Source organism: Bidens hawaiensis, unplaced genomic scaffold, assembly GCF_021521415.1.
Source record: "Bidens hawaiensis isolate Kalapana, Puna unplaced genomic scaffold, B.hawaiensis_p1.1 tig00002631_1, whole genome shotgun sequence".
NCBI classification, from domain to species: Eukaryota; Viridiplantae; Streptophyta; class Magnoliopsida; order Asterales; family Asteraceae; genus Bidens; species Bidens hawaiensis.
Window position 1 is genome coordinate 2746251 of NW_027491143.1, and position 27319 is coordinate 2773569.

General features: G+C 34.4%; 2 protein-coding genes across 2 annotated transcripts; both read right to left on the reverse strand.

Moving 5' to 3' along the window:
- Window positions 1-3775: 3775 nt before the first annotated feature.
- On the reverse strand, window positions 3776-7034 carry LOC143620662 (protein argonaute 4A-like). The gene is made up of 4 exons (XM_077092301.1): window positions 6972-7034; window positions 4681-4775; window positions 4567-4598; window positions 3776-4050 (listed from the first exon to the last, which is right to left on the reverse strand). Exons 1-4 carry the CDS (start codon window positions 7032-7034, stop codon window positions 3860-3862), a joined length of 381 nt encoding a protein of 126 aa, XP_076948416.1. The 3' UTR covers window positions 3776-3859.
- Window positions 6973-10197, reverse strand: LOC143620761 (protein argonaute 4-like). Its single transcript, XM_077092385.1, has 11 exons — window positions 10039-10197; window positions 9218-9423; window positions 8938-9144; window positions 8702-8838; window positions 8508-8605; window positions 8307-8404; window positions 8050-8212; window positions 7851-7967; window positions 7603-7773; window positions 7403-7516; window positions 6973-7321 (listed from the first exon to the last, which is right to left on the reverse strand). The coding sequence occupies exons 1-11, from the start codon at window positions 10141-10143 to the stop codon at window positions 7130-7132; spliced, it is 1608 nt and encodes a 535-aa protein (XP_076948500.1). The 5' UTR covers window positions 10144-10197; the 3' UTR covers window positions 6973-7129.
- Window positions 10198-27319: the final 17122 nt, after the last annotated feature.

The following is a 27319-nucleotide window of genomic DNA, read 5'->3' on the forward strand; positions in this document are numbered from 1 at the left end:
GTTCCATATAGCATTGCAGGTCTAACTGCCACCCTATAGAATTTTCCCTTTAGTTTAATCGGGAAACTCTTGTCGCACAATATACCTGTGGCTGCTTTCCATCTACACCATCCTACCTGAACTCGGTGGGTCACATCACTGTCTAATTCCCCATCGCTCTGTACAAATGATCCTAAATACTTGAATTTCGTTACCTGCGGGACCACCTGCCATTCAATTGTGATATGTGCGTCTTCATTGTCGTTTATCCCACCAAAATCACAGTGGAGGTACTCCATCTTAGATCGGCTAATCTTTAAACCTTTTGTCTCTAAGGTTGTTCGCCACTCCTCAAGCCTCATGTTTAGATCTTGTTTTTTCTCAGCAAGTAACACAATATCGTCTGCGAACATCATGCACCACGGGAGAGTCCCCTGAATCGACTTTGACAACTCATCCAAGACTACTGCAAAAAGAAACGGGCTCAACGCTGACCCCTGGTGAAGACCTACCTCTACAGGAAAGAAATCAGTATCCCCCACTGGCGCACGGACACTTGTTTCACTCCTGGTATACATATCCATAATTATCTCTATGTATTTCCTGGGCACTCTTCTACCCTCCAAGCACTCCCAGAGCACCTGTCGTAGCACACTGTCGTAGGCCTTTTCTAGGTCAATAAACACCATATGTAGATCACGCTTCTTCTCCCTATACTTTTCTATTAATCTTCTTATAAGGTGTATTGCCTCTGTGGTGGAACGCCCCGGCATGAAGCCAAATTGGTTGACCGTAACCTGAGTTTCTCGTCTAAGTCTAACCTCAATCACTCTTTCCCATAGCTTCATAGTATGACTTAGGGGTGTGGGGGCTTCAAAGGGGGCTAGAGCCCCTCTGCTCGCGCCCCCAGGCGCTAATACCACACCAAATGGGCGCTAGAGGGGGCGCTACCGAGGCGCAAACACCACCCGTGAGCATGGTAGCGGGAGAAGAGAGAGAGGATGTGGGGCTTTAATATGGGCGTTAGAGGGGCGCTACCTACACCAGGGGCCAGGGGCTCCAACACCCCCTTATCCAGTTTCTCTCTCTGCCACACGTCATAATATTATTGGTTCTTGACTCTGCTGGAGCCCCCACTAAAGCCCCCCACACCCCTTAGTCTTAAAAGTTACCTAACTACTAATCTGACTTTGTGTAGCTAGGTTGGTATCGACAAATTTAACATAAAAGGTTATAAATGAATGTGCTTAAATTCTAAGCTATAAACATCTCACATTAATCACATCTAGGGTTGCACTACCTTAAAGAAAAGCCACTTGATCTACTCAAAAGTCAAAAATAAACATCTCACATTAATCATCAAATAAATTCAGGATACTTAAACTTATTACAAGTTACCATTTAAAAACTTTAGAAATGAAAGTTAAATTTGAAAGCATTTTGTAATCATACATTTTGTAGCAAGTGTTTCAATGGATCAACAATAACAAAATATATTGATACTTGATTTCTAAAGATTGTTTTGATATTTTTATAGTGTGAATAAAGTGTAAATTATTTTGAAAGAACTGGCTTACACACCTTCTAAATTTACTCCTAAATCTATATATAATACACTTTATAGTAGTATGATTGTATCAAGACGTGTTGATATGATGTTTCTCTCTTAGTGGTTGCGAGTTATAGCATGTTGTGTATAAAAGTTTTTATTTATAAGTCAAATAGTGGGTGTGTGAGTTAGCGGTTTTTTTAAATAAATATATACTTGGACGTATTGGATTAAGTAAAGAATTTAGATGATATTCGGTAATCTTGTGCTGAATCATTAAGAGACATAATTGATTAAGAGGTTGACTCTAAATAATTCATCATGACTCAGAAACTTAACTATTAAAATACCTCATGAACTACCGAGAGGTTTTCTTTAATGAAGCAAACACATTCTAGTGCCGACTATTCAGATGTTGACTCTTATTATAATCATTAAGAAGCTACCAAACAGCCCTTAGTGCAAGTTAAAACTTCTTTAAATATCGAATTTAGATGAGTCTATTAACGTTATAATCTCTAATTGTAAAACTTAAATCAACGATTAATATAATAAATTTTGATTAATCTTTTTTTTAAACAAAATCATGAGAAGAATATTACTTGTGGTACTATTAAAGCTTACAAAGGATTAGATAATAATAGTTATAATTTGTTAAAATAAACTTGGTCAAAATAAGGATGTGGTATAATACTATTATAAAAACCGTATTTTAAAGACTCAATTAGGTCTATTGTTGAGAAAATAGATCCTATATTCAAATTTGATTTTCAGCTTTAGAATGTCGAACACATACCCTTTTACAATATATTTTTGCACATTCAAAGTAGTATTATGTTATACTAAACCAAATCTATTTAGTTACATTTTGATTTTAACAACATTACAAGAAGAGTGTTTGTTATTCCCCACAAGACTCAATCTTCATCAATCATGACATGTTTTACTTGAGAGTTGAGGGTATATGTAAATAAAAAGAATACAAAAATTAGCCATTATAAGTGACTCAAGACCCAAAACAACTTAAAAACAAATTGATATCAACATACCACACACCGGCCCGACGTATGGTACATTGTATGTTTTCAACAAAGTTGGCATATGAATAACATATAACATCAAGCATAGACGCAATGATAAATATACAAGCATATGGTATAGTAGTGGGCATGTTACACCACTTAAAACAACTTTTCGGCCATTTTCTACTTCATTTCAACTGTTATGGCAACTCTTTTAACTTCAGTAACTAACCGAATATGATTCCAAGTTTCTAAGTTCAACTATCATAACAGGAACTCAAAATACACTTAATGATCATCATTAACATTCCTATTATGGGTCACATAACTATGTGACTTAGTTAAATCAGTTACACTTAGTGATTATAAAACTTCAAATTGAAAACACACAATATTATGATTCACTGACCGTTTTTAATGACATACAACATTGTGATTTAATAGTCTCATAATGACACTAATTATGGACTTCAAGTTGCATTAGGAATTTAGAATGAAACTTGGATGAAACTAAAGAAAAGTCTGAACCTGATGTTAAGCATTCTATTCACACATATTAATCCGCACAAATCTTCAAATTTATTCAAATTGTTTAAAACATTTACATATATAAATGTTCCCACTTATAATCATGTTATAACCACAACATTAATATATATAATACACTTCGAACTAGTATTATATTATAAATTAACCATGACATCAGTAATGATAAAGGATGATATAATTATAATCTATTGAAACAAATTTTGTCAAAATAAGGATATGATACAATAAATTATAAGAAAGTGACACACGTAACGCCCTCATATTTTTAAGATTCAATAAAGCCTATTCCTACGGAAATAGGCCTATACTACATATAACATTACATACTTGAACGTGTATTTTCAACTTTAAAATGTCAAAAACACACCAGCTTACATAATATTTATGCAAAAGTATAATAATGTCATGCTAGACATAACCTATTTAGTTGCATATTGTTTTTTAAAACATTAGCAAAAGTGTTGGTAATCAACCATCTACTTAGTGTTATTCACTTGAGATTATATGCAAATCAACAAGTATTTGCCAAAGTAACAACCAAAACTTATGACTAAATTAATAATAATTCAAAATCTAGACTTAGGGTAAATCATAAATAACACCAAAAGTATTTCATTGTTTCTAACTTAATGCATAATGTCACTAGAGTAAGGAATAATACTAGTTGTGCATAAACTACATAGCATTAGCACAATACAATCCACTTAAATCATCCACACAAATATTAATAATACTGTCTGTTAATCAACTAGCCAGGTGTTCAACAAAAGAACATTGAAGTGCATACATTGTCATGCAACTTTGGTATTTGAGTAACACCACCACTGCCACCGCTGCTGCTAGCGCCACCACCGCCACCACTGTGGCTGGATGCCGTGTCTGACACGTCATCAAACTTCACAAACTGCCCCATCTGCACTGCTGCCAGGTGTGCATAGCAGATTGGAGCAACTGCACATATACATAGAGGTTTATTTATCAGATTCTTTTTAAGTTGTAACTTTAACCAACCAAACCATATGGATATATAGACTTGTAAAAGAACCGAACGAACACGAACAAGGGCATGTTCCTGTTTGTTCATTTAGTTTTAAATAAACACGAACACAAACACTTAATCAGACAAATATTTGTGTTCATTTTCGTTCATTTAAGAAATGAACATGTTTATGTTCGTTTAGAATTTATAAAAAGAACAGTATAATTGAAAAATATAAACGAACAGAAATGAAAAAATGTAAACAAAAAAAAACGAACATAAATGAACGAACGAAACATGTGTTCACGTTCGTTTGTTAAATTAAAACAACACAAAATTTTGTGTTCATGTTTGTTCATTTATTAAATGAACGAACATATACAAACTTCCCGCCAAACGGGTCACGAACAGTTCACCGAACATGTAGTTCGTTTACAGGCCTAAATATGCAAAAGGAGTGCAGTTTGTTTATTTATATATTTACTCACCTACAGATATGGCAGTTGTGCTCCTTTGGTACCTGCATAATAATCCATAACCCCCACAAATCAGTCACTAATTATTAACAAATTTACTTGGTGAATATTTTTCATTTAACTTACACATATGATAGCGAATGAACAAGTTCTTGCAAATTATCAGCACTGAATCCAATCTGATCAAGAAGAACATGATAATGCGTCGGTCGTGTAGTCCCCTAAACATCAATGTATTGTTTTTCAGTCACAAACATTAATACATGTATAAAAGTTAGGATAGATAATTATTATATAACTAGTTTGAGGCCCGTGTATTACACGGGTAATTGTTGAAAATTTTAAACTTTAACAATTAAGTGAAATATAGCCAATAAATGGATCATATATTGCTAATATAATTACAATTAAATTAAAATTACAGAAATTACATAACTGATATTACACAAATATGTTACAAATAGGTAAAAACTTCCTTTACACTACATTTGTGATTGTATTAGCAAGTATACATTTTTTTTTATCAAAAATCAAAATCTTTATTTCATGTCTGCTTGTAACTCTTAATAAAGTAATATATAGACCTACTTATAACTCTTGATATAACCATATATAGTTGTCCGTGTGACAAAAAAAGTTCTCCAAGTACATACAACTCTAAATAAATGATAATATATATCCATGATACTAATAAAAAAATATTCATACATATAAAATATCATAGCTTTTAATCAATTAATATGATGTCATTTGAGAACATCTGCTCATGTTTATAAAAAAAACATGATTATCCCAAAAACCATATACCTGAACTTTGATGAAATAATCATCCTTAGTATCTTTACAATTTGAAATTGATTGATCATGATAAATTTGTTGTTGTCATTAATATTCTGTATATGACAAATTTTTAATTGACTTTATATTTTACAATTAAAAATTGTATAATCAAGCAACATAACAACCGAAAATTTAAATATAACAAAATGATTTGTTTATTTCATATGAATGTAATTGTCAGGAAAATGGAAAATACATGTTTTTTAATTGCCAAAAACCATATACCTGAACTTTGATGATATAATCATCCTTAATATCTTTACCTATAACATGAAACCCAACCCAAAAAAACCGTACCTAAACCCAAACTAACCGGACCCGAGAAACTCGAACTCAAGAAATACTAACCCAAACCTAAACCGAAGTAATTCGGGTTGGTTCTTGGGTCCGAATTTTAGGTTTTGGGTCAACCCGAAAATTTTTAGTTTTAAAATCCTATGTATTTTTAGGTATTAAAGGCTAAGCTTAGCCGCTGACGTTATCAGGATTTAGTCAAAGTCGATTGTTTCCACATATTATGAATCGAATGTTTATTTTTTAGAATATAAACCATAATAAACACTTTAATTAACACTTCAAAATTCACTAATCGTCTCTTGTCAATTCATATGGAGATTACTTATTATATGTAGTAATACATTTAATTGGAATAAACCTAATTTTAATGTCATGTATTGAAATGACTTAAAAGATAAGAACTAAATATGAAAATTGGTTGAAAAAAAAAAGATGAGGAAGGCTATGGTATAGCAAAAATAGTAACCTTTATTAGAATAGATAGATAACACAGACCCGAAAAATAAGTTCAGCAGATTAAAATTAATTTTAGATACTTATTAAAATTAAGTGATGACATTTATGATTTAAAGTCACTTAAAAAAATATATTGATTAAACTTATTATTCCTGAAAACTCACTATCATCATTAGTATCAAGAGCTTATAATCCCAACAGCAAATAACAGTGACATAGACTTTATTGATTAAATTAATTTTAGATATTTATTAAAATTAAGATAGATTATCACAAACTCATTAATAACAAAATATTATTCCGTAACTAAAAGGCAAATGAAACATTCTATAAGATAAATGAGCAATAGTGTTTTAAACACATTTACAGCGGTCAATGCCTAACTTATAAAATGATGTATTTATGTGTACTGACATCAATTGTAAATATGAAATGAATAATAATAATAATAATAATAATACCGAAAAAGTCAGATGAATGATGATTTCTTCATGTGTAATAATAATAATAATAATAATAATAAATACAAATGATCTGTAAACAGCTAATTAATACACAAATCTCAAATTAAACATATTAAACCTAAACCTTCAATCAATCTAATATCAAAATTCAATCAAAAGAGTTAATAATAATACTACTACATGGTGAAGATGAGAGAAAGAGATTTAGGGGTTTTGAGGTCTACCGTTGCGTCGTATATGTATATATATAGTAGATATAGTTGAGGGGGGCGATAGTAGTTGTGGCGGTGGTGGTCGTGGAGAGGGTCTATTAATGCAAAGGTATTCATTTCAATTCATTTATTAAATTGAAATGAATACCTTTGCATTAATCTTCAGAAGCAAGTTGGTTAAATACTGGTCATTGATTCTTCCGGGTGCCATGCACTGCGTCACAATCCCGTTTTCAACGAGGCATTTGGACTTCCACGGACCTAACAATATTATAATAAATAAAACATCTTCATATTAAAAATAATTTAACAAAAATAGAGAGAAATGAAACCATAAAGGTCGGAGTTCTTTCTTTCGGGCAAGATGCACAAAAGAAAGTGAGGTAAGCTTGGAAGTGTGTTTTTGATAGCATCAAACATTAGTTCTACACGAACACGAGCAGGATTGCGGCTGGACTGTAGGTTCTCTTGGATCACAGAATGTGGTGCATCAAGAAACTGCAAATATGCAAAGAATATTTTCATATATATCATTTTTATTTTATTTTGTCACAAAGTAAATAAGACAAGTCAACCCACCATGCCTTTGACTTTACAGCACCGGATGAGGTCTCTGCGTAGGCTATCGGTGTCGCAGCGTGCAGAGAAGTTCACAATTGCCCATTGCTTGACCCGTTTCGGCTCAACAAGTGTCTGCATACAATATATGAACACCTCTTATTAACAAAACTTGAGCTTTTTAATATTTTTATAAAACTTAAGTTTTAAGATATACTTACTTTGTTGTTGAAGTTCCATCGACCGTCACGAGGAAACATGTCTACACCGTTTCCAAACTTGAGTCTTGGCGGTTCCAGTACTCGGCCCTCGAGTTGGATAAACGAATTGTTGATTGTGATGCCGGTTGAGTTGATCAAAGGATCAGCACCATAGTTGGTTCTCTTCATCTCCTAAAACAACAAAATACCCGGCTTACATTATGCGAACTGTAAACATATTATTAATTAAACAAATTTAGCTAGCTTACATGCATCAACGAGTTCATCCTATCTTGCGGCTTCTGTCTGGACTGTTCAACAAGTTTTGCTCTTTGCAGATTCGATAATGATTTTGTGTAGCGTTGAAGAGAAATCAACTCACAGAGCTACATATAACCAATGCAGAAGCATTAATAATTAATGTTAACAATAAAGTTAATATTAACTTAGATTGTGATCACTTGTTACCTCAAGAGGAATGTAAACGGGACGTTTTGGTTTCCCGACATCCAGACAAGGGTAATTGTGAGATACTGTCAGCTGATGATTACGGTACTTGGCATAGTAGTCAGAGACCGTGATCTCTATTGGTTCACCAGGACTGTCACCATTCCTTTGCTTCATGAAAAACCTACAAAAACAATCATTTTGTTACATAAAATTAATTTTGTTCATGCATAAATAATAATAATAATAATAATAGTAATATTAACGCTAGGACTTACGTCTGTTTTCTGCAAGATTTTTCACTCAACCCGATAATTCTATACTCGATGTTAGAGGGAAACGTCTTGACCCGGAGATACCTTAACATCCGTCTTGCCTTTTATTTTTATAAACATATGAGCAAATGATCGATCAATCTAATAAATATTATACAAAAATGAAAAAGATATCAAACTGAATAGAACAGAACAGACTAGTACCTTGATCCAGTCAATCTCCCGTATGTTTTTGACATTTTGATTCTCTAAAAGAAAATCAACAACCTTCCCAGGCTTAAGTATCATCGTTGTTGAGACATCTGCAAAAACAATATTAATTCTTAACAACATTAATATGTATCATTCTGATTTTGAAAAATAAAGATGAATTACACGGAGTGTCGAGTGTTAATTACCCATGTTTAAGGTCAAACCGGCTTGAGTGGCCCGGAAACTGGAATGGAATCCTCTGCATCCCACAACACCGCCCCCAATGCTTATCGAGTTCCTTGGATCATTGTGAAAGAATGACTGCCTGACAAAAAGACAGCCTCTGCATACACAACAAAACATGCATATTAGCATGATTATCATTCAAATTAATAATAATATATAAATACATTGTAAAATAGTTTTTAAGTATATATGCTACTGTTTTGCAGCATGCTGTCTAAGCATCACATCAAGAACCCGCACTGCCTCATGGAACTGGTCGGATTCTTGTCCACGAAGCGCATTGAAAATGGCTTGGATCGGGATCTTGGTAGCATAGCTTATCCTCACGGTATACGACTTTGATTGAGGCGGACGTCTTGATCTTTTGGTGTCCTTTTCAGTTGGACTACCACCGCGTACAGTTCTATATAAACAACACCAAATCATTAGCAACAAGATTCTTAAAGTAACGGAAAAAAAAACATTAAATTGTGTACCTGTTTGACGACAGATTCTCCAACACAACAGGGAACTCAAGCTGAGCCCCGGGCAACGGGCCCACAGTAAACAGAGTCTTTTCGCCATCGTATGCGAAACCCTTACCGCCCATTTCTGCGTTGTAGAACTTGTAAACTGCATCAAGTACTCGCCTGCCAATACCTTTGGCCTCCACGGGATTCCCATCTTCGTAGACTAATGCCACCTAAATCATCATACCAACATTTTAGATTATAAACCAAGTCTGATATTAATTTATATCATTGTACACAGTTTTCATTTAAAATACTTTATATGCTCATTTACTCTATTTATACCAATAATAATAAGAGAAACATGGTATTACTTATTAGGTTTTCAACAATATTCAACAAAACAAACCAGCTTTCCTAACCACAATTTTCATATCAAGAATGAATTGATAAATGCAAAGCGAAAACGCACACAAAAGTCGAATTTTTTTATAACACCTAGTTATGTTACATATAGAAAATAAAACTCAAAAACATTTGTTACACATGATAACTCCCAATTATATTTACTTACAAAAAAAATATAACTAAAGAACGTTTCTTACACATAACTCGTGTTTCTAGATGAAACACTAACCCGGTATCATCTATTTATATCACTATTCATTAACTCAAACTTAGCTAACAAGAAATCGTACTAACCCGAACTTTGTCATTAAAAAACTTATTATAAATTTCAGTATTTTCTAACATTTATTAAAGCTTTGTAGTAACATAAGTCTAATCAATCATAACATAATAACAGTATATATATAGTTGTAAACATAGGAGAAGAGAGAGAGATATACACTGTATTGATAGAAGTGGTCAGTGGTGTTGTTCAGTTTCACATTAAAATGGTTGGAGACCAGTTCAATACTCCGGCCTTTGGTGCCAGTCGTGCGCCTTGCCATGGGGTTGCGGTTTGAGCCATGAGAAACACATTTTGGTGGAACCACAAGTATTTCCTTTGATGCTTTCTCATCCGAATGCTCCATTTTTGTTTTCTGTCACATTAAGAAACTATATCATAATCTTAAAATATATATACAGATCTACACATGAACAAAAACCAAAATAAAAAAATGATAAATAATAAGTACATCATATATATGTAGAGAGATCACAATTTACAAAACACAAACAAATAACTTTTATTATATAAGTTATAAATCTAGCAGAAGACATATATAAGAACACAGATCCGTATAATATATGTACACCACAAACATTTGTCCATGTATATATGAGTTATACACATTAATATAATTTTTTTAAAAACATACAAACATATGTAGCAAAATTACTTATCTTAAACACAAACAGATAACTTTTATTAAGTTATAAATCTAGCAAAAGACGGATATAAGAACACATAATACACACACACACACTGAAACATGTTACAAAAACACTTTAACACATATATAACTCACACACTTAAACACAAACACATACTAAACATACTTTAAACACATAGAGTTATGAACACAATATTGAAGAAAATATTCATTACAACTATGTACATATATAGAAAGATGATATACACCTAACGTACCAGAAGTTTAACAAGTAAACTGATCTGACCAAGTGAGAAGATGAACAGCTAAAAACCCAAGATCTAAAGAAAAGACAAAATGTTTTTTTGCAACAATTTTCTAGTGAGAGAAACAGTGTAGATAAAGAGTGAAGTTAAGGTGAATAAGTGATCATGAAATATTGTCTTTAAGGTTGGTCTTCTTTGACCATAATAACCCTTGCTATGATCATGTTAGTCAGCTAGTCCAATCTTGCATTTTAGTGTTTGAGGGTATTTTCGTCCTAATAATATTGTATATTTGATAATCTAATGAAAAGAAAATAATGATCATTACAACATCTCTCTTTCTCAGAACTTAAAAGTGATTTGAAAAAAGTTGATTACTTCCTATAAATGGAAGAAAATTTTTTTGGTTACTTTAGCTTCTAATTGTCTATTTTAGTGAAACTATTTCACATCACCTTTGTGAATAATAAATGTCTTTTATTTTATTGATATTAAAATATATTTGTATTTAAATAGAAACACAAAGTGTAAAAGTATAACACATTTTTAAAAAAAAGTAATCCTTAAAGAAATGATAGATAAGATTTAGTGTTTAAAACACAAATGAACACAACATTCATGATTTATAATTACTGATTCAGGCTAACCTGATGAGTTTATAATTTTAAGAAAATCATACACACATAAAATAAATTAAGTTTTTTTTACATATGTTTGTATTTTATTTATATGAAACACATATATATCATACACACTTTAACACACAAATATATATTATTATGCACTTGAACACATATACTTATGAACACATGTAAGACAAGGTGTGTTAAGTATGTGTGTCATATGTGTTTGTGTGTTTAAGTGTGTAAAAATACAGTTATGAACACATTGAAGAACACATTTATGTTTTATGGCAGTGTCACATGCAAAAACTGTATCATAATCTTAAAATACACACACACAGTCACACACACACATCCTATGGCATGAACAAAAACGAAAATAAAAAAATAAATATATAAGGAACACATAAAATGCAGGTATATTAACAAAATCACTTTTATTAAGTTATAAATCTAGCAAAAGACAAATAAAAGAACACAGATCCGTATAGTATATGTACAAAACAAACATTTGTCCATGTTTATAAAACTTATTAATATTAATATAATAATAAAAAAAAGAAATACAAACATATCTAACAAAACTTACCTTAAGGCTTAAACACAAACAGATAACTTGCATGAGTTATAAAATCTAGTACCAACTTAAGAAAATCATACACAAAGAAAATAAATTAAGTTTTTACATATGCTTGTATATTATTTTATTTTAAATCTGAAACACATATTACACACACACACTTTATAAAACACAAAAATATATTCACACACTTAACACATATTGTGTTTGTGTGTTTAAGTGTGTGTAAACACACACAGTTATGAACACATTGAAGAAAACTTCCACTACAAATATATATATATACATAGAAAGATAATATGATATACACTTAACATACCAGAAGTGAGAAAGTAAACTGATCTGAACAAATAAGAAGATGAACAACTAAAAACCCTAGATCTAAATGAAAGACAAAGGTTTTTTTGCAACAATTTTCTAGTGAGAGAGTGATGTTAAAAACAAGTTATCATGAACTGTTGTGTTGCAGGTACTTTACTTGGTGCTATCTATTAGTTACAGGGCCCGCAGGATTCTATTTATTTCTCTTTGACCATTTAACCCTTAGCTATGAATTGTTGTTTAGTGATGTAAACAGATCGAACAATCATCGAATAGTTCGTGAATTGTTTGGCAGAAAGTTCGTTTACATTCGTTCGTTTAATAAATGAGCAAACACGAACAAGAAATTTTGTTCGTTTCGTTAAATGAACGAATACGAACAGAGGTTGCGTTCGTCATTTGTGTTTGTGAACCTTTGATAATGTGTTCATTTATGTTTGTTTACATTAGTTAGTTAAAGGCTTGTTTTATATTTTTATAATATTTTATTTGTAATACCCAACCGAACATTTAAATTTTATAATTATTTTTATTGTTTATATTCAGTTCATTTCGTTAATGGTTTCTTTTTATAAAGTCTTGCTTCAACTAACAATAATTTTAACTTGTGATTCGTTGACATTATCATAATAGAAAACCTTAGATTAGGGGGATGGTTATGCTTATATATAATTATTGTTGTCTCAACTGTTTAGTTAAGGTAATTATGTCTTGGATTAAGAGTGTTGCTTCTTTATTTTTTTCTTAAATAGTACATGTTTTTTTTTTGCATTTGTGAAGTGTTCATAAACAAGGTCAATTCCTTAAAGAAAGTACACAAATAAGATATTCCGTTCATTTAATGTACATGAACTGTTCGCGAACAAATTTAATGATAAAGAAACGAACATGAACAAGGCTTCATTTAGTTCGGTTCGATTCGTTTACAATCTTATCCTTGGTAATCAAGTCATGCATTTTAGTGTTTTGAGGGTGTTCTAATCCTAATAATATTGTAACAAGTACAACTACCAACATATTCTTGTCGATTTCGTGTAATCAAATGGATACGTTTGTTCATATTTGATAATTTGAGAAGAAAATAATGATGATGATTACATCTCTCTTTCATATGAAAACTAACTCTCTCTCTCTCTCTCTCTCGACTTTAAAATGTTGGTGAAAATAATTGATTAGTTTCTATAAATGGATGGATAGCTTTTTGTTACTTTGGCTTTGTTTAAGTACCTAATTTTGTGAAATTATTTCACATCACCTATGCAAATAATGAATATTTCTAATTCATTTATTTTAATATATGTGCGTTTGAATACAATAGTATGAAGAAATGATAACAATAGAAACACAAAATGTAAAAATATAAATAGTCTAAACTTGCTTGAATGAATTTTAGGTCAAACTTGAAGGATTAATCTTGAATATTAGTAAAGTTAAGGGTTTATTTTGTTAAGTTTAATTTAGTTATTTGAATTGTAGTAGGTTTAGGAAAGCTATGTCTTAGAGAACAAGTTTAGTGAGTCTATATATAGGGTTTAGTTTATTAGTTTTATTTGTGAGAGTCGAGAGAGAGTTGAGAGAGAGTTAAGAGGGAGTCAAGGAGTCTCATCTCCATGTTCGTTTCATAAGTTCGTGAAGTTCGTTTGATATATGAAAAGAGTCGAGTGTTGTCACCCCAATATCTCGTGTTAGTTTGTTTGATAAGTTTGTTTGATTCGATTGTTTGATCCGTCTGGGCCAACAATTGGTATCAGAGCATAGGCTCGTTGAGTACACGGCTCTTTGCACGGAAGACGAGTCGCGTTTGATAAGTTCGTGAAGTTCGTTTGATATATGAAAAGAGTCGAGGGTTGTCACCCCAATATCTCGTGTTAGTTTGTTTGATAAGTTTGTTTGATTCGATTGTTTGATCCGTCTGGGCCAACAATTGGTATCAGAGTATAGCCCCGTTGAGTACACGGCTCATTGCACGGAAAATGAGTCACAAGGGAGGTTCGATTACCATTCAGAAGTTGGTTGGCTTTTGTTGTTTTGGTTCACGGCGGATCAAAGAAAACCCTTTTGGAGACGTGTTCGATAATTCTGAGAAGTTGTGATTTGTGTAGTAATTATAACACAATTATTGTGTTGATAATATTAGTCGCCGCCTCCAAAGCTGTTTGTCAATTTGTTTGGGTTTAGTTATATAGAGATCCGGGCCGTTCAACGTAAAAAAAAAAGTTCACAAGAGTTTTTTTTCGGCCATTTTTGTATCAAGATCGAAGGTGAAAAAAAAATAATAAAAGGAATAGGTTAATCATCAAGCCATGGCCGATGATAAAGAAGTGGGAAGCTCAGGAACAATGAAAGAATCTATAGGTGGTTTGTTTTGCAAGCACCGAAGTTAACTTTGACCAACTACGCATCATGGTCGGTTATGGTGAAAATTATTTTGGGTGCGAACGGTTTGCATGTTGCGATTGATAAAGAAAAGGGTGCAGGAATTGAAGAAATAAAGAAGTTTATGGCCTTGGGTGTTATCTTTCAAACCCTACCTGAAGACGTGATGCTTCAGATGGCCAAGTATTCGGAACTGAAAGATGTTTGGGAAACGTTAAGAGTTCGTTATCTTGGTGCAGAACGAACTTAGAAAGCTCGTGTTCAAATGCTAAGAACCGAGTTAGATGGACTGAATATGGGGGAGACGGAAAGTATTGACGATTATGCAGCAAAGTTGGGTGGAGTACTGTCACACCCCGACCAAAGGCGGCAGAACATGCCGAGGTGTAACGATTGCCCATAAGCGCATGACACTATTTTAATCGACAGTATTTAACAACTCATTTCATTTCACAACATCGAAAATGTCACATAACAATAATCATAAGTCAAATACAACAAAATATAGCAAATCAAATATTGTTCGTTTTTGCTAATATCCTAACGGTATTTGTGACGTTTTCTTCACCGAACTCCAACATCATCCTAAATGCAAATCTGTAACATTTCATAAAATAAAGTTTGTTAACACAAATGTTGGTGAGCAATTCATAGTTTTGAGCATATATGTATATAATAAGAAAAGCCACAATCTTGTATACAAAACAAACAAATAAATACCAATAATTTGGATAATATGAGGTCGCTAATAAGAATACATTAGCGGCACCGTCTATAAGAGAATACCAAATAGATTTGGATTTCATGAGGTCGTTAATAAGAATACATTAACGGCACCGTGCTATAAGAGAATACCATATAGTTCACGGATTTATGATTCAACTCTCCAAAAGCGTAAACACATAAGCATATAATCATGTAAGCATAGAACACCAAATCGAGCATTTATTTAAGTAAGGTATACAATAACGTTTGTGGTTTAAGACTCAAATATAAAGCATTTAATTTGAATAAGTATGAAATGTCACCCCCAAAACAAAAGATGGAAAACGGGGGATGAATGTACTCAGGTTAAAGTAACAAACTTGAAAGATTGATTATTTGGAGATTTTCCGGAACGACGAGTTTAACGTATGAAGCCTAAATAAAAGAAAGTCTTAGATTTACAATGGTTTTCTTGAAAATCTTTAAATAAATAATTGTTGCAAAAAGTAAACAATTAAAGTTCAAAATGTAACTATTTAAGGGTTTATAATAATAACCCTTTAAAAATGTAAGTTTCCTCAAAACCGGGTTAAAGTATCTAACCTTAATATTTACTTAACCTATGTTAAGTAATAAGGTGAGAAAAATGCTAAATGCAAGTTCCTTTGGGACAAAGATACTAAAACGGGTCTTTAGCGAGTGTTCGGGGTGTTGGTTCGGGTCTTGATAGTTGGTCAAACCAAAAGTCAACTTTCCAAAATAATGAATGTTATGAGATAACTCAATAACACTTTATAAGACTTAACCAAGTATGTATATCTATTGTTTTAGAACTAACAACGTACATTAGGCGAGAATTCGGTTTTGTCGGTCCAAACTATGTTATGAGATCAAGTTGGATCCAACATTTCCAAGTACTTAAGAAAATAATCAAAATCATATTTTTAGAGAAATGTACAAATCTTGATAGCTAAAAACACACTTGTGTGTCTTAAGCGAGTAAAAATCGGATTCGTTCGGTTTCCATCTCACAATATGTTCCTTGATGGTCTCCACATGCCCAAATATCATAGATCTTGTATAATAATTTATAAATGAGAAATATTTAAGTTTTACAACTAAAAAATTAACAATAATTCTTTTAAGCAAAAGTATCGGTTTAGTTCGGTTTCCATCTCCCAACGAGCTCATAGATGGATTCCACATGCTTAATATTAAAGACTTATAAAAAAATGATTTTTGAAACTCAAATCTAACATTAAACATGTTTAAACAACTATTTTAACAAAACTAGTAAGCAAAAGTTCGGTTCACGGTTTGGACTATTTACGGTTAAACTGAGGTTAGTCTCTACAAACCCCCACCATGGAACTTCATAAATATGACAAACAAACTAAAAAAAGAGCATAAGTTAAACAAGATTAATATGTGCAACAAGTTATATAAGTGTGTGTATATATCAAGAACACGAAGTCCTTCATGAAGCCTTGCCTTACGAGGTCGAAACTTAACCGATCGGAACCAGAGAAGTAACTACCAAAGGAAACAAGGGGTGTGTATTATATATATTTTGTACCACCATATTCAAGTAATAAGAATTAGTTAGAACAAGGTTAACTTTTAGTTTGACCTTAAGTAGTCAAAATAGCAAAATGTTGAAGATAAATACTTAGAGTTGAGAGAGATTTTGGAGAAGATGAACAACCAAAATGGTGTATGGAGCCTTGCTTTTATAATGGTAAGAGTATGGTTCATACAAATTGGATAAATATGCATGTGATGGTTGAAATGGTCAAACAAGTTTTTGATAAATGACAATAATAGTCCCCAAAGTTTGGTTTAAGTCATTTTTAAGGAGTTTTAAGGATCAAAAAGAATGTTTTCAAGACCCAACAAGTGTAAAACAATATTGTAACGTAAAATCCATCATTTTGATTATATCATAAGCTTTGGTTTACAAAATGGGTCGGTTTACATGATAAACGAATACAAATGAGACCCGAAATTGACGAATGTCACAGTATCCTCTACTTTAGGAAATTTCGTCCCGAAATTAAGATGACGATGATGATGCAAACAAGTGTGGATACTTATCCTTCATTGTGTCTTCTCGTTCCCAAGTGAACTCCGCGCCACGCCGTGATTCCCATCGAACTTTGACTAGCCAAATACGACTACGTTTGGTTTTCTTCTCGCTGCGATCCATGATCTCAATGGGTCGTTCAACCATAATCATCGATTCATCGACATGTACTTCGTCGAGAGGTATATGGAGATTTCCTTCGGCTAAGCACTTCTTGAAACATGAAATGTCGGATGAACACCGGCAAGTTCTTGCGGTAATTCGAGTCGATAAGCTACTTTCCCAACACGCTCAAGAATTTTGAAAGGACCAACGAAACGAGGAGCTAACGTACCCTTCTTTCCGAAACAGACTACCCCCTTCCAAGGAGATACTTTTAGAAGGACAAGATCGTCAACATTAAATTCGATCGGTTTTTTTCGTTTGTCTGCGTAACTCTTTTGACGACTTCTAGCCGCTAGGAGGTTCTTTCGGATTTGATCGATCACATCGGTATCTTCTTAGACCATTTAGGGTCCCGTGGTTTGAGCTTCACCGATTTCGTTCCAACTAATTGGAGATCGACATTTACGACCGTAAAGAGCTTGAAAAGGAGCCACATCAATGCTAGAATTGTAGCTATTGTTATAGGAGAACTCGATGAACGGAAGATGAGAATCCCAATTCCCACCGAAATCAAGAACACACGCTCGTAACATATCCTCGAGTGTTTGGATTGTACGTTCGGATTGACCGTCCGTTTGAGGATGATAAGCGGTGCTAAGATCGAGACGTGTTCCCAAAGCTTCTTGAAGAGATCGCCAAAAATGAGAGGTAAAACGGGCATCGTGATTGGAGATGATAGACAATGTCAAACCGTGTCGGCACACGATTTCCCCAACATTGATTTGAGCAAGCTGCTCGACAGAATACTTCTCGCGGATCGGAATGAAGTGAGCGGATTTGGTCAAACGATCGATGATCACCCAAATGCTATCGTTGCCTTTTTGGGTGTTGGGTAATTTGGTGATAAAGTCCATAGCAATATCTTCCCATTTCCAAACGGGAGTCGGTGGTTGTCGAGTAGACCAAAAGGTCTTTGATGTTCCGTTTTGACTTTTGAGCAAGTAAGACATTTAGATACAAAAACGCTACGTCCTTTTCATACCCGGCCACCAAAAGGTACCACGAAGATCGAAATACATCTTATCCGCACCGGGATGAACGGAATACCGCAAGATGTGAGCTTCGTCGAGTATACAAGTACGAAGGTCATCGCTATTGGGAACCCACAAACAATTGAGAAAGTACAAAAGACCATAGGGTTTAGTTTCGAGTTGAAGTTCGGCTCCAAATGACATTTCTTCATACATTTTACCCTCTTTAATGGAGGTACGTTGGGCTTGAAAAATACGAATTCGAATATCGGTTTGAACAACAACGCTTAGAAGCAGAACGGATTTAACATTAACCTTTCGACTTAGGGCATCGGCGACAACATTCGCTTTACCGGGATGGTAGCTAATCTCGAAATCGTAATCACTAAGTAATTCGGCCCATCGTCGTTGTCTCATGTTGAGATATTTTTGGTCAAAATATGTTGAAGGCTTTTATGATCGGTAAAAAACCACACATTTTGTACCATAAAGGTAATGTCTCCAGATTTTGAGAGCGAAAACGACGGTACCAAGTTCGAGATCGTGAGTCATATAGTTCTTCTCGTTGACCTTTAGTTGTCTTGATGCGTATGCGATGACTTGACCTCGTTGCATGAGAACACAACCAAGACCTTGATGGGAGGCATCGTAAAATACAACAAAATCGTCGTTTCCATCAGGAAGGGTTAGAACGGGAGCATTTCAAAACATGTCCTTGAGAGTACAAAAGGCTTCCTCTTGCTTCGAACCCCATTCGAATGGTTTCCCTTTATGGGTGAGAGAGGTAAGAGGCAAAGAGATCTTGGAAAAATTCTGAATGAAACGCTGATAATATCCGGCCAAACTGAGGAAGGATCGAATTTCCGTGGGAGTCGTAGGAGTTTTCCAATCCTTAACAGCCTCAACTTTGGCGGGATCAACATGAATACCTTTGTCGTTTAAGATATGTCCCAAAAATTGAACTTCCTCGAGCCAAAATTCGCATTTGGAGAATTTGGCATAGAGTTGTTCGTTTCTAAGGAGCTCGAGAATGGAACGCAAGTGATGTTCATGTTCGGCTTTGGATTTGGAAAAGATGAGAATGTCATCAATAAAGACAATACCGAATTTATCAAGGAAAAGTTTACAAACGCGGTTCATGAGGTCCATAAACACCGCGGGTGCATTTGTCAACCCGAAGGGCATAACCAAAAATTCGAAATGTCCATATCGTGTACGAAAAGCGGTTTTAGGAATGTCTTCTTCGCGAACACGCAATTGATGATAACCCGATCGAAGATCAATTTTGGAGAAACAAGTTGTGCCTTGAAGTTGGTCGAATAGGTCGTCGATACGTGGCAATGGATAACGATTTTTAATAGTAAGCTTGTTAAGTTCACGATAATCAATGCACATACGAAACGAACCATCCTTCTTTTTCACGAAGTGAACGGGAGCGCCCCAAGGAGATTAGCTTGGATGAATGAAGCCTTTATCGGAAAGTTCTTTGAGTTGGTTTGATAGTTCTTGCATTTCCGACGGGGCTAAAAGGTAAGGAGCCTTGGCCACAGGCATCGCGCCGGGCACAAGATCGATTTGGAATTCAATCGGACGAACGGGAGGAAGACCGGTGACATCATCGGGAAAGACATCGAGGAAATCACGAACAATGGAAATATCTTGGATTTTCCTTTCCTTTTTGTTCTTTGTCACCGAGAGGCTAAAACCAGAACGTACTTTTGGCGTAAGTAATTTTGCGATTGAACACACGACATGAGATTAAGCCTTCGAGGCGTTGCGTTGTCGAAGACCTTAAGAATTTACCGTTGACAAGCGGAATACGAATGAATTTATCGAAACAAACGACTTCGGCACGGTGCAAAGATAACCAATCCATGCCTACTATGACATCAAAACTTCCCATTTGCATCGGGATGAGATCGATGGAGAATTTATGCTTGGAAAGAATGAGAGAACAATCGCAGACGACGGAATTGATGGTAATAGAATTGCCATTGGCGACTTCAACAGAGAACGGTCGGGAAAGCTTAGTTCGAGGCATAGCAAGTTTCGACTCAAATTTCAAAGAAATAAAACTTCTATCGGCACCCGTATCAAATAAAATAGAAGCCAAATGATAGTTCACCAAAAACATACCGTTCACGACATCGTTCGCCACTTGAGCTTGATTTTCATTCATCTTAAAAGCTCGCCATTGGTTGTCATGGTTGACTTGTTGTGCTTGTTGGGGAGGTGGAGGTGGTGCTTGGATTGCTTGGATGGGTTGGATGATTGGTGCATTGAGTTGGGGGAGTTGGGGTTGATAGGTTTGGACTTGGTAGGCTTGGGTTTGGTAGTAAGGTATGGTCATGGTTTGGGCTTGGTTAGAAAAGGTTAGGCGTGGGCAATTGTTGCGGAAATGGTTTGGATGGCCACAATTAAAGCAAGCTCGGGGTTGTTGTGGAGGGTTTGGTGGGTAGGGTGCATATCGGTTTTGGGGATTTTGGGGAGTAGTTCTTGGTCGATTGGGTTGGGTTGGTTGTGCGGATCGACATGTGGTATTGAGATGACCAAAACGGTTACAAATTGTGCATTGGCGGCATGGTAAGTGTGATGGGTGGTGGCGTTGACAATGGTTACACAATGGGAAAGTACCGGTATAGGGCCTTCGGATTTGTTGAGGAACTTGGGTTTGTTGTTAAGGTTGGGGTTGGGTGACAACAGAGTTTCGGTAGTTGGTTTTGGGTTTCTTTTTGTTATTGTTATTGTTGTGTCGGGAAGAGTTGGAGTAGTTAATAGCTTGGGGTTGTGGGTCAACTTTGGCTTGAGGTGCGGGCTCGGGCTTGGCTTTCTCATTCGGTTTCTTGATGGTGAGACTACCCGCTTTCACGTGATTTTCTGACAACGTGTCGGCCAAAGTGATGGCTTCCTCAAGGGTCACGGGTTTGCTACTCATAACAGAGTCCCGAATTTGCATGGGTAGACCCCCAATGTATTTATCAATTTCACGTTCAGTTGGGATAACCAAATGAGGAACAAGGATGCTCAACTCATGGAAGTGGAGTGAGTAAGCGAAGTTATCACCACTTTCTTGTTTTAGGTTCCAAAATCCTACCTCAAGCTTTTGGAGCTCGTGTTTGGGACAGAATTTCTTCATCATAAGCGCCTTGAGATCGGCCCATGGAAGAGTCATAGCCGTATCCGAACCTTGGAGGTGCATAACACTACCCCACCATGTTAGAGCGGTTTCTCTAAACATGTTTGACGAGAAATTTGTCTTTTTCGCGTCGGGGCATTCGTTGTGTCGAAACACACTCTCGGTCGATTCAAACCATTGCAACAAGGTAGTCGCACAATTGGTTCCACGGAACTCGGACGGTTTAGCACTAGTAAATTGCTTAAGCAGGTAGGATGCGGGTTTGGGTTCAACGGGTGCGAGTTGGGTAGCTTGGATTTGGGTTATAAGTTCAGGAATCACAGCGGCCATTTGTTTGGCGACTAGAGCGGCTATACGTCGGTTGGAGTTCTTGAGCGGTTGGCGTCTTAGCGGAGGCATGCTAAAATTTATAAAGAAAATGGGATAAGTTTTGGGTAAAAAGAAATGAATATAAGGGTGTATAAAAATAAAATAAGATATCTTTTTTTTATTGTGAATCCTAGAGTTAGTATGGAGAAGATGTTAGTGTTAGGTAAAATATAAAACTTTGTATATAAATAACAAAACCGTAAACAAAACGTAAATGATTTTGAGATGGTTAAAGCTTGAAAAATTTGAGATTTATAAAGTCGGAAAAATCGTGCATGAATCACCATGACTCGATATTCCAACACTAAAAAAAGTTTTATAAAATACCACGTTGGAGTCTAAACATGTGCACGTAACCACCGCGACTTTTTCATGTTTTAGACATAAATAACAATAATAACACAATAAATCGAGATACAACGTCATGTCAAAACACTAGTCCACAAACCACCGTAGTCCTACTGTTTTAACACCGAAAATTAGGATGGCGACCGGAACGCTCGCATTCGACTACTTAAAGAATTGACATATATAACATGATTTGTGGCCTAGAAAACGAGCACTATAACTCAACCATCCCATGTAAGTAAATCACCTTCGATCCTTGGAATCTTTTTGTCAAATGGTCATTTTATAATGTCTTGTTTTCTATGATGGCTACAAACCCGATATAAACGCAACCTCTAAGAGATTTGAAACAACGGGATCCAAGTTAATCTTGTAATCCAAAAAACACAATAAAAAAATCTACTTTTTGCGTTTTAATGTAAGGATACCTTGGAAATACTATGAAAGCGTGTGTATGTGAACATTTAGGATATTGGTGAACTTTAAATAAGTTTATAAATAAACATGCGATATGAACAATAAAATAGAGTAAACACGTATGAACACACGTATAGGACCCTAAGCATAACAATTCTAGGTCGTTACGTCTAACCACATATCCTAATTGTCATGGCTCTGATACCAATCTGTCACACCCCGACCAAAGGCGGCGGAACATGCCGAGATGTAACAATTGCCCATAAATGCATGACACTATTTTAAGCGACAATATTTAACAACTCATTTCATTTCACAACATCGAAAATGTCACATAACAATAATCATAAGTCAAATACAACAAAATATAGCAAATCAAATATTGTTCGATTTTGCTAATATCCTAACGGTATTTGTGACGTTTTCTTCACCGAACTCCAACATCAACCTAAATGCAAACCTGTAACATTTCATAAAATAAAGTTTGTCAACACAAAGGTTGGTGAGAAATTCATAGTTTTGAGCATATATGTATATAATAATAAAAGCCACAATCTTGTATACGAAACAAACAAATAAATAGCAATAATTTGGATAATATGAGGTCGCTAATAAGAATACATTAGTGGCACCGTCTATAAGAGAATACCAAATAGATTCGGATTTCATGAGGTCGTTAATAAGAATACATTAACGGTACCGTGCTATAAGAGAATACCATATAGTTCACGGATTTATGATTCAACTCTCCAAAAGCGTAAACACATAAGCATATAATCATGTAAGCATAGAACACCAAATCGAGCATTTATTTAAGTAAAGTATACAATAACGTTTGTGATTTAAGACTCAAATATAAAGCATTTAATTTGAATAAGTATGAAATGTCACCCCCAAAACAAAAGATGGAAAACGGGGGATGAATGTACTCACGTTAAAGTAATAAACTTGAAAGATTTATTATTTGGAGATTTTCCGGAACGACGAGTTTAACGTATGAAGCCTAAATAAAAGAAAGTCTTGGATTTAGAAAGGTTGTCTTGAAGATATTTAAATAAATAACTGTTGCAAAAAGTAAACAATTAAAGTTCAAAATGTAACTATTTAAGGATTTATAATAATAACCCTTTAAAAATGTAAGTTTGCTCGAAACCGGGTTAAAGTATCTAACCTTAATATTTACTTAACCTATGTTAAGTAATAAGGTGAGAAAAATGCTAAATGCAAGTTTCTTTGGGACAAAGATACTAAAACGGGTTTTTAGCGAGTATTCGGGGTGTCGGTTCGGGTCTTGATAGTTGGTCAAACCCAAGGTCAACTTTCCAAAATAATGAATGTTATGAGATAACTCAATAAAACTTTATAAGACTTAACCAAGTTTGTAGATCTATTGTTTTAGAACTAACAACGTACGTTAGGCGAGAATTCGGTTTTGTCGGTCCAAACTATGTTATGAGATCAAGTTGGATCCAACATTTCCAAGTACTTAAGAAAATAATTAAAATCATATTTTTAGAGAAATATACAAGTCTTGATAGCTAAAAAAACACTTGTGTGTCTTAAGCGAGTAAAAATCGGATTCGTTCGGTTTCCATCTCACAATATGTTCCTTGATGGTCTCCACCTGCCCAAATATCATATATCTTGTATAATAATTTATAAATGAGAAATATTTAAGTTTTACAACTAAAAAATTAACAAGTCTTTTAAGCAAAAGTATCGGTTTAGTTCGGTTTCCATCTCCCAACGAGCTCATAGATGGATTCCACATACTTAATATTAAAGACTTGTAAAAAAATGATTTTTGAAACTCAAATCTAACATTAAACATGTTTAAACAACTATTTTAACAAAACTAGTAAGCAAAAGTTCGGTTCACGGTTTGGACTATTTACGGTTAAACTGAGGTTAGTCTCTACAAACCCCCACCATGGAACTTCATAAATATGACAAACAAACTAAAAAAAAGAGCATAAGTTAAACAAGATTAATATGTGCAACAAGTTATATAAGTGTGTGTGTGTGTGTATATCAAGAACACGAAGTCCTCCAGCCTTACGAGGTCGAAACTTAACTGATCGGAACCAGAGAAGTAACTACCAAAGGAAACAAGGGGTGTGTATTATGTATATGTTGTACCACCATATTCAAGTAATGAGAATTAGTTAGAACAAGGTTAGCTTTTAGTTTGACCTTAAGTAGTCAAAATAGCAAAATGTTGAAGATGAATACTTGGATTTGAGAGAGATTTTGGAGAAGATGAACAACCAAAATGGTGTATGGAGCCTTGCTTTTATATGGTAAGAGTATGGTTCATACAAATTGGGTAAAGAGGCATGTGATGGTTGAAATGGTCAAACAAGTTTTTGATAAATGACAATAATAGTCCCCAAAGTTTGGTTTAAGTCATTTTTAAGGAGTTTTAAGGACCAAAAAGAATGTTTTCAAGACCCAACAAGTGTAAAACAATATTGTAACATAAAGTCCATCATTTTGATTATATCATAAGCTTTGGTTCACAAAATGGGTCGGTTCACATGATAGACGAATACAAAAACGAATACAAACGAGACCTGAAATTGACGAATGTCACAAGTACAGTCAAAGTACAAGAGCTTGGGAGCGGTACTTGAAGAAGAGGTTTTGGTAAGAAAGTTCTTGAACTCTATGCCGGATAAATATTTACATGTTGTTTCTTCGATGGAGCTACTCGGAGACATCGAAACAATGGCGTTTGAAGATGTGGTTGGACGTTTGAAGGCATATGAAGAAAGAAACAAGTTCAAGAATGTAAATGGAAGTTCATCCCAAAGTCAGCTCATGTTCACCCAAACCGAAAAGAAAGTTGAAAACTACCAAGGACATGGTAGAGGCCGTGGAAGATACAATGGACGAGGAAGAGGGAATCCAAGATGGAATAGTGAACGTAAGAATGATGAACGGAGTGAATACCGGAAAAAAAACCCTGGAGAATGGGAAGACAGAAGGAAGTATGTAACGTGCTACAACTGCGATAAGATTGGGCACTACTCGAATGAATGTAAAGAACCAAGCAAAGGGAATGATGAAGTGAATTTGACAAAGAAAGAAGATGATGTTGATCCTTCTTTGTTAATGGCAGTTTGTTCAATTAAGAAGGTAAGTTTGAATGAAGAAATGGTTATCCCTTGTGTATTTGAAAAGGATGAAAAGAATGAAGGTACATGGTACTTAGATAATGGTGCAAGTCATCATGTGTCAGGAAAGAAAGAGTTTTTTACTACCTTAGATGAACAAGTTTCGGGTCAAGTGAAGTTTGGTGATGGATCCGAGATCGAGATCAAAGGTAAAGGTAATGTGACCGTGGTAAGTAAGACTGGTGAAAAGAAAACGTTTTGTGATGTTTTCTATATCCCTAAGTTAAAGACCAATCTTCTTAGCTTGGGAAAGTTAGATGAAGAATGATGTAAGATTGAAATAGCCAATGGTACATTGAGGCTATATGATAAGAAAGAGAGATTGTTGATGAAGGTTCAGAGAAATCTGAATAAGACGTACAACATCAAGCTTCAGGTATGTTGTAATCCTAATAACTTTGAAGTTGAAAAGAAAGAAAGTTATGATGTGAAAACGATTATGAAAGTGAAGGATGTTCGGTTTGGAACGATTCCGAATGATTTATTTGGAGTTCGTGAAAGTATTGGTCAAGAACGAGTTGATGAGAAGAAGCAAGTTGAGAAAGAAAATTGCAACATGGTTTCAAATTTAAAATTGAAGGAACGAATGCTAAGTTTGAAGAATCGGTGAAGCAAGTATGCTATAGTCAGTTGAAAAGGAAGAACAAATGCAAGAAGAAATACAATTCAAGATTAAGGGGGTGAATGAAGGATTAATCTTGAATATTAGTAAAGTTAAGGGTTTATTTTGTTAAGTTAAATTTAGTTATTTGAATTGTAGTAGGTTTAGGAAAGGTATGTCTTGAAGAGCAAGTTTAGTGAGTCTATATATAGGGTTTAGTTTATTAGTTTTATTTGTGAGAGTCGAGAGAGAGTTGAGAGAGAGTTAAGAGAAAGTCAAGGAGTCTCATCTCCATGTTCGTTTGATAAGTTCGTGAAGTTTGTTTGTTAAGTCCGTTTGATATATGAAAAGAGTCGAGGGTTGTCACCCCAATATCTCGTGTTAGTTTGTTTGATAAGTTTGTTTGGTTCGATTGTTTGATTTGTCTGGGCTAACAAAACTCGTAATATATTTTGATATACATGATGAGATGATGAATTTATGGGTTAACCACTTTATTTTACAACTCTATTTTAAAATGTGTTTTTATGTACCTTAAACTTATTGAGTATTTTATGCAAAATGTAAAAGTTATAAGAGAAATACACATTAATTTTAAAGTTTAAACGTAATTGTTTTATATACATTTGTTATTTTGTTATATGTTTGCAATTTTAGAGTCTTAGTGCGTAAA